Consider the following 12,991-nt stretch of genomic DNA (forward strand, 5'->3'; position numbering starts at 1 on the left):
GCCATGGAGTGGCCAGGAAGCCGTGGATCCGTGATTTTTGTGGTGCAGGCTGTGCCCCTGGGAATGATGTGTGATTTGACGGTGAGTTTGGGTTGGCCCAATGCAAAAAGCGTGAGGATCCATGAGGATCCGTGCTTGAAAACCACGTTTTTGGGCCATGGAGTGGCCAGGAAGCCGTGGATCCGTGATTTTTGTGGTGCAGGCTGTGCCCCTGCAAATCATGTGTGATTTGACAGTGAGTTTGGGTTGTCCCAATGCAAAAAGCGTGAGGATCCATGAGGATCCGTGCTTGAAAACCACGTTTTTGGGCCATGCCACTCTCAGATAACCGTGGATCTCAGTTTTTTGTGGTGGATGCTGTGCCCCTGGCCATGATGTGTGATTTGACGGTGAGTTTGGGTTGGCCCAATGCAAAAAGCGTGAGGATCCATGAGGATCCGTGCTTGAAAACCACATTTTTGAGCCATGGAGTGGCCAGGAAGCCGTGGATCCGTGATTTTTGTGGTGCAGGCTGTGCCCCTGGGAATGATGTGTGATTTGACGGTGAGTTTGGGTTGGCCCAATGCAAAAAGCGTGAGGATCCATGAGGATCCGTGCTTGAAAACCACGTTTTTGGGCCATGGAGTGTCCAGGAAGCCGTGGATCTGAGTTTTTTGTGGTGTAAGCTGTGCCCCTGGAAATCATGTGTGATTTGACGGTGAGTTTGGGTTGGCCCAATGCAAAAAGCGTGAGGATCCATGAGGATCCGTGCTTGAAAACCACGTTTTTGGGCCATGAAATGTCCAGGAAGCCGTGGATCTGAGTTTTTTGTGGTGTAAGCTGTGCCCCTGGCCATGATGTGTGATTTGACAGTGAGTTTGGGTTGTCCCAATGCAAAAAGCGTGAGGATCCATGAGGATCCGTGCTTGAAAACCACGTTTTTGGGCCATGGAGTGGCCAGGAAGCCGTGGATCCGTGTTTTTTGTGGTGCAGGCTGTGCCTCCGGACATCATGTGTGATTTGACGGTGAGTTTGGGTTGGCCCAATGCAAAAAGTGTGAAGATCCATGAGGATCCGTGCTTCAAAACCACGTTTTTGAGCCACGGTTTCGCCAGGAAGCCGTGGATCCGTGATTTTTGTGGTGGATGCTGTGCCCATGGCCATGATCTTTGATCTGATGGTGAGTTTGGGCTGATCTAGTGGAAAAATCATGAGGATCCATGAGGATCCGTGTTTTTTAACCATGTTTTTGCGCCCCTGCGCCCCCCCGAAACAGTGGATGCGTGATTTTTTTGATGCTTTCTACAGAGTAAGACATGGTCTACAGTATCATGGTGGTTTTATTTAATTTGAATGAAAAAATCATATGAATTCACGAGGATCCGTGTAGATCCGCCTTTTACGTTTTTCCGTAATGGGTCTCCGTTTTTCCGTAATAAACACATCCAAGCGGGGCAGGGGGCGGGTGTCCTGCTTTAGGGCTACGGGGGGGGGCACTTGCAGGCCGGGGGGGGCAATTGGAGGGGTCGCTTCGCCCTGGCACTGTAATAATAAGTTTTATTTAGACCCCACCCTTCCCAGCCAAAACCGGGCTCAGGGCGGCTAACACCAGGTATTAAAACAATTGATTAAAATACAACATAAAAACAAGATTAAAATACAGTACATGGCATTGGTAATAAAGGCATCCAAGCGGGGTAGGGGGCGGGGGTCCTGCTTTAAGGTTACGGGGGGCAGTTGCAGCGGGGGGGGGGCTTCTTGCAAGGGGGGCAATCGGAGGGGTCGCTTCGCCCTGGCACCCGAGCGAGCGAGCCTCCGCCCGAAGGTGTTGCAAGCAGCGCCCCCTGTCAGCCCCGCGCAGCCGGCCAGAGAGGAGGCGGCGCGGGCCTCGGCCGAGCAGGGAAGGGTCGGCGGCGCTCTTCCCCTGCGCCTTCTCTATGGCGGAAGCGCCTCCAAACCGGAAGTTAGAGTCCCCCGAGCTTCCGGAGGGGGAAGCCGGGGCTCGCCTTCCCTTCTGCCCGGGAATCCGGAGCGAGCCGGAGGTTCCCCTCGACGGGGCGGGGGAGGGTAAGCTGTGTCGCTTTATTGCACCTTCGAGAAAACGGTTCCAAGATGATGATGAATTATATTTATTGTTATATTTATAATAATAATAATAATAATAATACATGTAATAATAAGTTTTATTTATACCCCGCCCTCCCCAGCCAACTCAGGGCGGCTAACACCAGGTAAAAAGCAATTGATTAAAATACAACATAAAAAAAGATTAAAATACAAGATTAAAATGCAGCCTCATTTCAGTAGAAACTCAAATCAAAAGCTTTTGGGGGATGAAAACGTCAAATCATCACCAAGGCCAAATATCCAGACTGGTCCTACATTCGTTTATTGCAATTACTTACATCCCACTTTTCAGGATACAAACCTTTCCACGGCAACTTACAAGTACAGTGGTACCTCGGGTTACATACGCTTCAGCTTGCAGGTGCTTCAGGTTACAGACTCCGCTAACCCAGAAATAGTACCTCGGGTTAAGAACTTTGCTTCAGGATGAGAACAAATCATGTGGCGGCAGCAGGAGGCCCCATTAGCTAAAGTGGTGCTTCAGGTTAAGGACAGTTTCAGGTTAAGAATGGACCTCCAGAACGAATTAAGTACTTAACCCGAGGTACCACTGTAACATAGTTAAACACACACACGCAACAGAACAATACCAATATATAAAATGGCTCCCTTTTGATTTGTGTCTGTTGTTATAGTTGCTCTCTCTGTGTTTTAGATATTATAGAACAGGGATGTCAAATTCAAATTCATCGGGGGCCGCATCAGCAGTTTGGTCACCCTCAAAGGGCCGGTTCGAGTTCGAGTGTCTTCAAAGCCCATGACACCTTTAACAGCTGGATTAAGTAATGCAGAGCTTCTGGCTCATGGAACACTACACCTTGATTTCATTTGAATACATATATGAATATAAAAATTGTTTCCTGTTTGGCTTGGTGTTTAAGTTACACAAGATGTGCAGGTTTTAATTTTTCTCATTCCCCAAATTTTAATCGAGCATTTGTTTGGATTTTTTTCCCCTTTGCTACCTACCCTAAACCTTTGAGGAGGGCGGGAACTGATGGCCGGACCCTGTAATAACATTGAGGAAAAAATTGCATGAAATAAACCAATTCCTTATCAGCTTTTTTTCCATATATAAACCAATATAAACCAATTCCTTAGCAGCTTTTTTTCCATATATAAATTTTTGTAACACGCACCCTGCGGAAGCCGCGCCTGACGTTATTTACGTATCGAATTTGCTTTTGAATTGCGAATCCCCAGAGGCAGAGGATGCTGTTCATTGGGCAGCACGGAAACGCGCCTAAAGAAATAAAGAAAAGCAAAGCAAAAGCACACTGCCCCGAGTATTCACAGGGCGCGCTCCTGAAACACAAGCGCGCTCTCAGTCTCCCTCTCTCCAACGCGCGCGAAGCCAGCTCTGCCCTTCTCCGCGTTCCACCTCGCGCAGGCGCGCTGCACTCCCGCCGGGACTTATTTCACCCCGGCGAGCCCGAAAAGAAGTTGAGAGCAGTGGCGGCAGCCTCCTATATCCAACCCCGCCCTCGCCGTGTCAAATAAGTCTCGGCTAGGTAGCTGGAGGAGGGGAAGGTCTGTGCCTGCGCAGAAGGGACCCGAGGCGCCCTGCGCGCGCGCCGCAGCCCAAGCTTCCCTCACCGATATATATAGACCAGGCTACACGGGCCACATGACGAGGTCTCGCGGGCCGGATTCGGCCCGCGGGCCTTGTGTCTGACACCCGTGTTATAGAAGATCTTCCCCATATGGCAGCTGTTGGTGGAAGGGCCTTGGCTGAGGCGGTGCAGCCAGAGCAGCCTTTTGCACGTCCTTTGCTTGTGTCCCTTTCTTGAGATAAAACGGGCACCCAGGCAACCGTTATTTTGGCACCAAACAGTTGTCCCCTGCCACCGCTTGCCTCGGGAGGGCTGTGCCTTGTTGCAACCATTTATTCTGCAATATTCTGCTCTTACCAATTTAAAGGACAAGGATTGTGCAACGTTTCAGTGATGAAAAGCATAATCCTCTCAGCATGTGCAGTTGCACAGTTCAAAATATGCTTGCAGCATATAAACTGGCAAGCTATGCTTCATAGTGTTTTAGTGTCTCTGAATATGCATCTATATGCTTGCACATTAGAAACAAGATGCACTTGTGCACCCATCTAGTAGGTTTAACTTCCATTGACAATGGAAAGGGAGCTAAATTCTGAAGGACAGCTCTGGGAACTCACACTAACACGTATTCAGCAAAACATCCCCAAAACATTGACTGACTAGAAAATCACAACTGTTGGAACACAGTGTTAGAAGATTGGGGTGGGGTGGGGGATAGTCTGCATGTCATCTTAGATGGGATCCTGCAGGAAAAGAGACTCCTTATTTTTATTTTAGTATTTTATTTTAGAAGTTATTTGCATACAATTTTAATTGCATTCATCCATAACAATTTCACTATTTTTTTTTAGGGGTTCTTCCAACCCTGACTTCCCTCCAACCTTTCCCCGGTTTCAAATATTTAGCTCTTCTCTTTTCTGGAACTAAATATTTTTATCCAATCTATTAAATCTCCTTTTTCAATACTCTTTATCAATTATACTACAAGTGCTAATTCAATCCTGACGTTTTTAAATATTTGCAATGCTCATTCATATATTCTATAAAATTAATCCATTCATTTCTAAAAATTTTATCTTCTTAATGTCTGATCTTCCCGGTCAATTTCACCATTTCTGCATAGTCCATCAATTTTGATATCCATTCTTCTTTCAATGGGGTTCTTTCTTCCTTCCAACCAACCTGGGCATATAACATTCTTGCTACTGTCGTTGCATACATAAAAATGGCCTTTTTCCCTTCCAGAATCTCTTCTCCTGTTATACTTAATAAGAAAGCCTCTGGTTTTTTAACAAAAGTTATTTTAAACTTTTTTTATCTCATTATAAATCATTTCCCAAAAGGCTTTTGCTGACTTACAGGTCCACCACATATGATAAAATTTACCCTCATTCTCTTTGCACTTTCAACGTACATTAGACATTTTAAAATACATTTTTGCAAGTCGGCACCAAGTACCATCGGTACATAATTTTCATACAATTTTCTTTTAACGAACAGCAAGCAGTAAATCGTAAATCCACTTTCCGTAACTTTTCCCATGACTCAAATTGTATATTATGACCCACGTCTTTTGCCCAATGTATCATTGCTGATTTTACTTCTTCATCTTTTGTCTCTCATGAGCATGAGACTTTTAATCTTGGGGTTGTGGGTTTGAGCCCCACGTTGGGCAAACGATTCCTGCAATCCAGGGGGTTGCACTACATGACCTTCGTAGTCCCTTCCAACTCTACAGTTCTGTGGTTACTTAACCTACTGCAATGATTCTAATCTCTGCCATTTCAGCTGCTGGAACTATCACTGCTGTCTAATGATGTTGGAAAAGCACTACTTTGCAGAGCATCGTCTTCACTTTTTAAAGATATGAGCCTGCTCATACGTAACCTGCAGAGAGCCATCCCTATCAGGCGAGTGCCACTTCGCAAGAATATAGAACAAATCCGTCGCATTTTGGGTGTGCAGCAGTTTGATCTTGGTGTTATCTGTGTTAATAACAGACACATACAGCTGCTCAACAGAAACTACAGATGGAAGGATAGCCCTACTGATGTGTTATCTTTTCCTTTTCATGAGGTAAACATTTTGCTTACGATTCTCCAGTTCAGCAACAGTCTTATGAGGCTTGTCTTGAACAGGAACAAGACAATAGGACATATTACAAAATGTGTTAAGGCTTCAAGTACATGTGGGTAATTGGGGGCCTTTGATGGACCAATCATACTTGTTAAGACTTGAGGACAACACAGATACTGCATAGAAATATTTAAATTTGGAGAAGATGAAGGCCTGTGGCTTCTTTAAAACAAATAGCCTGCTTCTGTATAAGCAATGCTCATTTGTAAGAATAAAGTGGTATATCATTTGTATTACCAGGTCCATTCATCATCGTTCTTTTTAACCACCACTGGAAAGTACTGTATTTTTCGCCCTATAGGACGCACTTTTCCCCCTCCAAAAATGAAGGGGAAATGTGTGTGCTTCCTATGGGGCGAATGCAGGCTTTCGCTGAAGCCTGGAGAGCGAGAGGGGTTGGTGCGCCCCGACCCCTCTCGCTCTCCAGGCTTCAGGAAGCTATCCGAAAGCCTTGCAAGCCCGGCGGGAGTTCCCGCAGGCTCACAAGGCTTGCGGGCAGCAGCCTGAAGCACGGGGCACCCTCCGGAGGACGCCCCATGCTTCGCGCAGGTGTCCGCAAGCCTTGCACGCCCAGGGGGAGTTGCCGCCGGGCTCGCAAGGCTTGCGGATAGCAGCCTGTTCTTGGGGCTGGGGTCGGGGGAAGCTTGGGCTTCCCCAGCCCCCTGGCTGGGGGGGGGGAATACATTTTTTAAATTCATTCCCCCCCCCAAAAAAATGAGGTGCGTTCTATGGGCCAGTGCACCCTATAGGGCAAAAATACGGTACTTCCATATAGTACTTTGTTATGCTTATAGCTTTACTTTCCCACAATTCATCCAAATAACCCTACAATGTAAGATACTAATTCTGCTCTACAGCTAAGAATGCACTGTTCTAAATGTTCTTATTTCAATAAACCCCATGGAATAAGTATGTGTAAGAGTGCAGCAAAGCAACCATATCACATGGTGTTCAGCATGATCTGCTCCAAAGTACACTTATTTATTTATGTACAAAATTTAATATCTTGTCCCTGAATCCATTTGGAACTCTCAGGATAGCTTACAGTGTAAGAACAACAAAGAAAATATAAAGCACATTTGCCTACAGTGCTTCAGTCCTAAGTATATTTAATTAGAAGCCACACTAAAATCAGTTTACTTTTGAGTAAACATGGTTAGGATCTTGCTGCAAAGCTGATAATTTCTGGCCCACACAATAAGAATGTAGATAAAAACAGACCATTCCTGTTTCCTGGCCCAGAGGCAATCACACGAGCCCCATTAGTCGCAGGGAGCTTAGAAATCAATATTGTGTTTCAACATATGCCATCTCTGCATTAATACCCATTGTGAATGTTCAAAAAAGTTATGGAACTTTGAAAATATATATCTGTAACTTTTGGATCATAGTTTGGGCCTGTTCCCTTTACAGAATCTGACAGCAGGGGAGCTGCCTCAGCCTTGTGCTCAAGGTGAATACAATTTGGGAGACATTTTTCTTGGAGTAGAACATATCTATCAAGAGTGTGAGGAGAATAAGGAAGATTTCTACAGTATTCTTACAGTAAGTATATGTTTACTACCGTATTTTTTGCTCTATAAGACTCACTTTTTCGCTCCTAAAAAGTAAGGGGAAATGTGTGTGCGTTTTATGGAGCGAATGCAGGCTGCGCAGCTATCCCAGAAGCCAGAACAGCAAGAGGGATTGCTGTTTTCACTGCACAGCGATCCCTCTTGCTGTTCTGGCTTCTGAGATTCAGAATATTTTTTTTCTTGTTTTCCTCCTCCAAAAACTAGGTGTGTCTTGTGGTCTGGTGCGTCTTATAGAGCGAAAAATATGGTAATTCGGTTTTCCTGCTACTTAAGTTGGTTTTTATCTTTAGAGTTCTAACAAGTTACCCTAAAACTTGCTTGGTCTCAATTCAGAAAAAAGAAGCTTCTTTTATTTCCCCACTTCATTCTAGCATTATGTATTAGATTTTCACAAAAAAAAAAAAACATTGCAGGCATATTTTGTTTCATCTAAGCCATTGTGCTACTTCATGATCTTAATGTCAAGGGAAGGAAAACGTTGCTCCCTAAGACTCTCTGCACAACTACAGCTGCTAGCCACAGTTGCCCTAGGACTGCAGAACCAAAGGAATGCATCAGTCAGGGCACCAAGGGCAACTGTACCCCTGCCTCCAATCCTAAGAGCTTGCTTCCTTACCCACACCCTCAAATGGACTCCTGGAATACTGTGTCCAATTGTGGGCACCACAATTTAAGAAGGATGTTGACAAGCTGGAAGGTGTGCAGAGGAGGGAGACTAAGATGATCAAGGGTCTGGAAACCAAGCCTGATGAGGAATGGTTGAAGGAGCTGGGTATGTTTAGCCTGGAAAAGAGGAGACTGAGAGGAGATATGATAGCCATCTTCAAATACCTAAAGGGCAGTCACATGGAAGATAAAGCAAGCTTGTTGTCTCCTGCTCTGGAGGGTAGGACTTGAACCAGTGGCTTCAAGTTACAAGAAAGGAGATTCCGACTAAACTTCAGGAATAAATTTCTGATGGTAACAGCTGTTCAACAGTGGAACGGTCTCCCTCTGGAGGTGGTGGACTCTCCTTCCTTCCAAGTTTTTCAGCAGAGGTTGGAAGGCCATCTGTCGTGGATGCTTTAGTTGAGATTCCTGCACCGCAGGGGGTTGGACTACATGACCCCCGGGGTCTCTTCCAACTCTACCATTCTCTGATTCTGTACCACAGTATTATCACAGGGTTGTTGTTGTTGGGATACTGCCAGGGAGATAAAGTCCATCTGAGCCCCCAAGCTCCTGCCGGACGATCCATCGATCTCCCGTAGTCACGCAGTATCAGCAATAGCGACACGAAGCCTCAAGAATAGATAGCCACATTCTTGAGCTTGTGCACACTCTATCAGCAGAATTCACACAGCAAAAGATGCACAGCAGGAGAGCATATTTACAGTTTATTCAGCGTTGGTCAGAACAAAGAAACCATGACCGTCTGCTTCGGTCTGCTCAGGCAAACAGGAGAAGAAAACGAAAGCAACTGACAACATAAACATCCTGTGAGACAGGAAACACGCAGGCTGTGACACAAACATCCTGCTCCCTTTTAAGGTGGAACGGAAATATCCTAACAGTTGTGAGGATAAAAATGAAGGGGGAAGTACGCTACCTTGAGCTCTTTGCAGCAAAGGTGGGATATAAATGTAATGATTGATAAATAAATAAATAAATAAGATGGGTGATCTCTGAGAAGTAAACATCTTGGCTGGTTGTCTCGTTCCTCTCCTCTGCAACACATTTCTTTAGTGTGTATATTGTAGCCTTGCCTTCCACTAGGTTTCCAATTAAGACACATGACAAGTGAAGAAACACAACTGAATTTCAGTAAAAGACTGAACAAATATCTTTTGCTTTCTAAAGGAAGCCTTCTTATTCTTGAGACAAGCCCCAGTGACTTCCATGAAATGAATTCCAAGTAACTTGGTAGCAAAGCCTAGCCCTAAAACCATGGAAGAGAATTACAATGAGCAAAGTCACCTGTTCATTATTTTGTTTCTTGCCAATAAAATGTGGTCCTTGAACACGGAGGGCAGAAGTGAAACTCTGAAATATTTTTCCCCCTTGCACAGGTAACAGTTGCTCATGGCATGTGCCACTTACTTGGCTATAAACACAGCACAGAAGCAGAGTGGCAGCAGGTGAGTGTTTTCCTTGTGATGAGCAATTTCACTGCATGCACCCTAATATCTGAGCAGTGAGAGACTCAGGGTTTAATTGTTTGGAACAAAGGTCAGCGGAGACTCTGTCTTTAAAGGTAAAGGGACCCCTGACCCTTAGGTCCAGTTGTGGCCGACTCTGGGGTTGCGGCGCTCATCTCGCTTTATTGGCCGAGGGAGCCGGCGTACAGCTTCCGGGTCATGTGGCCAGCATGACTAAGCTGCTTCTGGCGAACCAGAGCAGCGCACAGAAATGCCGTTTACTTTCCCGCCGGAGCAGTACCTATTCATCTACTTGCACTTGACGTGCTTTCAAACTGCTAGGTTGGCAGGAGCAGGGACCGAGCAACGGGAGCGCACCCTGTCACAGGGATTCGAACCACCGACCTTCCGATCGGCAAGTCCTAGGCTCTGTGGTTTAACCCACAGCGCCACCCGCGTCCCTACTCTGTCTTTAGGATGGCTTTATTTACACACACGCACACACCAAGGATAGTATAGAAGGACTCTTAGCATTAGCATTCCAGCAGCTATTGCCTCCCCACTAAGTTTCCAAGGTGAAGACCCCAAAGCCAGTTTTCAATTCCGCACACAGTGGCAGTCAAGCTTCTGTATCTCCTCTGCTTCCAGCTTCAGCCAAACTCACACAGAGCAGCCCCAACTATTTTTCTTCTACTTTAAAAAAAGATACCACCTCCAGGCAGGTGAGAGTGTGTGGACAGCCTATCCGCTCTTGGAAAGCAGTTGTCTCTATGGTAACACAGCTGACTCTTCGGTCACATAGATGAGGGTGTTAAACAAGACCAGCAACTTGACAAACTGTTTTGACCAGTTCAGCAGGCTCCTTCCTGCAGAGGCCCCCATTTTGTAGATACAAAACCACAAGTTTCATTGAGATCCATAGGCATTATCCAAACCAATCCCCCATCCTATAAAAATATTAATACTTTATTCAGCAACTTGATTCATCTACAGATGCCCGAGCATATTAATTGGGTGAGAAAACATAAATTTTATGTACCCTATATGCAGTGTAAATGACAAATTCATAAAGGGAGTCTGTGGTGCACCTGACTGTTAACAATAAAGTTGGTGGTTTGAGCCCGGCTTCCTGCACTGCAGGAAGTTGGACTAGATGACTGTCAGGATCCCTTCCAACTCTATAATTCTAATCTATGATTCAGATTTCGTATGATGACGTATTATTGTGTTATTTGGAAGGGAATGTATGCAATCACCATTGCCTTACCTCTTTTTCAGATGTACGAAAAGGAAGCACAAATTCTTCTGGAGCTAAACAGATTGTCAGACACAAATTTGCAACCACTGACCAAACACCACTTCTAGGAGCCAAATTTGTATGTTGGCTCAGAAATAAAAGAAATGAAAGTTCAGTTTTTTCCGTTATTTGTGGGGTTTGCTATCAAGTCCCCAAACAGAAATATAGTAAAAATGCATCTTCAGCTTGTTTTGCAAAATAATGATTTCATTGAAATGGGAAATAAGGCACTTAATGAAGAAAACGAGGAAGACCTTATACTACCAGTCCTACTACTAAGAGCCATAACAGGCAGGAAAATACGATTTCATCTTTCAGTTTTTTAAAACGACATCTTGGATTTCTCTCCTTGAAACAGATCCTATTGATCCATTGGTAAGGCTACAAATGTCCCTCTGTGACAACTTAGTTGCGCTCTGAGCATCTTACCTCTTGCCTTCCTCCTCCCCACTGTTTGCAAAATTGTTTTATGCAACAACACATGTCCCATTATATCCTTTTGCAGCTGCCTGGCATTGTTCAGATCTCAAATGTGCTCAGCTTTCTTTGGGTTATGCCCTGCCATCAGGATGAGGGCATGAACTTAGAAATTGGGCTATTGGAGCAAATAGCAGCTTCCAACTTTAATGATGATGATGTTCAAATAAGTACAGAGCAATTTGTTGTATATCTCACCTCCCCGAAGCAGTAAGTTCTATATAAGTACAGAATTGGTGGTTACGGTATACTTCTAGAATACAAAATCTAGCTATTCTCTCCTCATTTTATCAGCTAAGCTTGGGAAACTTACAAATGAAAAACTTCACACAGATCCAAACAGTGAAAGTATAACAATTAACATGCTCAAGAGCCCAATTTTGATATTTGAAAGATATACCTTTTAAAAGACATGAACAGTAATTACATGAGCAGCATGGGCATTTCATTATATTTAGTTTATTTGTCAAAAGGATTACAGTGTTTTAAATAGGAAGATTGTTCCAAAAATGTTTAACTTTATAATGCCCTGAATTAAAGTACATCTTGGTGAATCTTGGGTTAAAAAAGGTGAATCTCTTAAAATACACAACAAGCCATGTGCACTTCAAAAATATTCCAGTGTTTCTTTTTTTAAAAAATGATATTTATTGGGGAAAAGGTGTTTTGTTTTTTTTAAAAAAATTACACACACACAAAGAAAAAACAAGACAGAAAAAAATAAAAAATAAAATCATTCTCAAATTCCCCACTTTCAATACCTTCTTTCTTTGACCTCCTCCTCCTCCCTTTTCTTGTATCCTGATTAATAATAATCGCAGCAAATCCTTTCCTTAATTCATAATATTCTGTCATTACATTACCTTAATCTATTTTCATCTTATCATATAGAAACCTTAAAGTTAAAAGCTTAAATCTTATTTTTACCAACTTCTCCTAACCATAACATTCTTACCTAATTCTTTAGACATTTTTACAAGAGCCAAGTAATTTCATTTCAACATTTTTCTAACATTTATTAATTTTATAGAACAATCCTTATACATATATATAAAAAAACAAAAAAAACAATCCAATCTTCATCCAGCATCCCTTCCTCCTGGTCCCGGGCTTTGTCAGTCCTTTTTAACCTATTAATCTAGCACATTAACCTGGTAATCTTATATCCGAGGCCCTCAAGTCTCTTCCATGTCCCTTCCGGAGCTCTTCTTCATATTTTCCTTTCATTCGCGGGAACTCCAGCTTGGTAATGTTTTGGACCCTTTTCAACAGATCAGCCCCTTTTCCATAGACCAGACTAGACTCCATATGGTATTTAAAAACATGTTCCAGATTCCCTCCAAAATTGAGAGCCCCCACAGCTCCAGACATCTGACGGACCATTGCCAGACTCGAAAAGTCCAAATCTCCCTGTATAGGGGGGTCTATCCAGCCCCCCATTTCCAAACCTAACCAAACTTTATCTTTCCAAGTCTGGTTTTTTCCAAGTTCATTTGTCAAATCCAAAAATTTATGTTCCTGCTGGGCCGCTGCTCCCTCCGTCTCTGGCGCCCAAGATTCAGCAACATCCTCTTCTTTCAGTTGTTCTGTCATGGCACACTCCTGTTTTAGTTCCTGGGTGGGCTCCATATAATTTCCCACTACCTGTTCAAGGGTTCTGGCCGCATTAGTCATTAAATCCGTCTTCTGGCTTAACTGATCCAATAGGGCATTTATTTTGCAGAAAGCACC

General features: G+C 44.0%; 1 protein-coding gene across 1 annotated transcript; it reads left to right on the plus strand.

Moving 5' to 3' along the window:
• Positions 1-1,949: 1,949 nt before the first annotated feature.
• On the plus strand, positions 1,950-10,898 carry YBEY (ybeY metalloendoribonuclease). Its single transcript, XM_053361871.1, has 5 exons — positions 1,950-2,046; positions 5,448-5,735; positions 7,209-7,340; positions 9,418-9,486; positions 10,765-10,898. Exons 2-5 carry the CDS (start codon positions 5,526-5,528, stop codon positions 10,849-10,851), a joined length of 498 nt encoding a protein of 165 aa, XP_053217846.1. The 5' UTR covers positions 1,950-2,046; positions 5,448-5,525; the 3' UTR covers positions 10,852-10,898.
• Positions 10,899-12,991: the final 2,093 nt, after the last annotated feature.

The sequence above is a fragment of the Podarcis raffonei genome, chromosome 1, assembly GCF_027172205.1.
Source record: "Podarcis raffonei isolate rPodRaf1 chromosome 1, rPodRaf1.pri, whole genome shotgun sequence".
Classification (NCBI taxonomy): domain Eukaryota; kingdom Metazoa; phylum Chordata; class Lepidosauria; order Squamata; family Lacertidae; genus Podarcis; species Podarcis raffonei.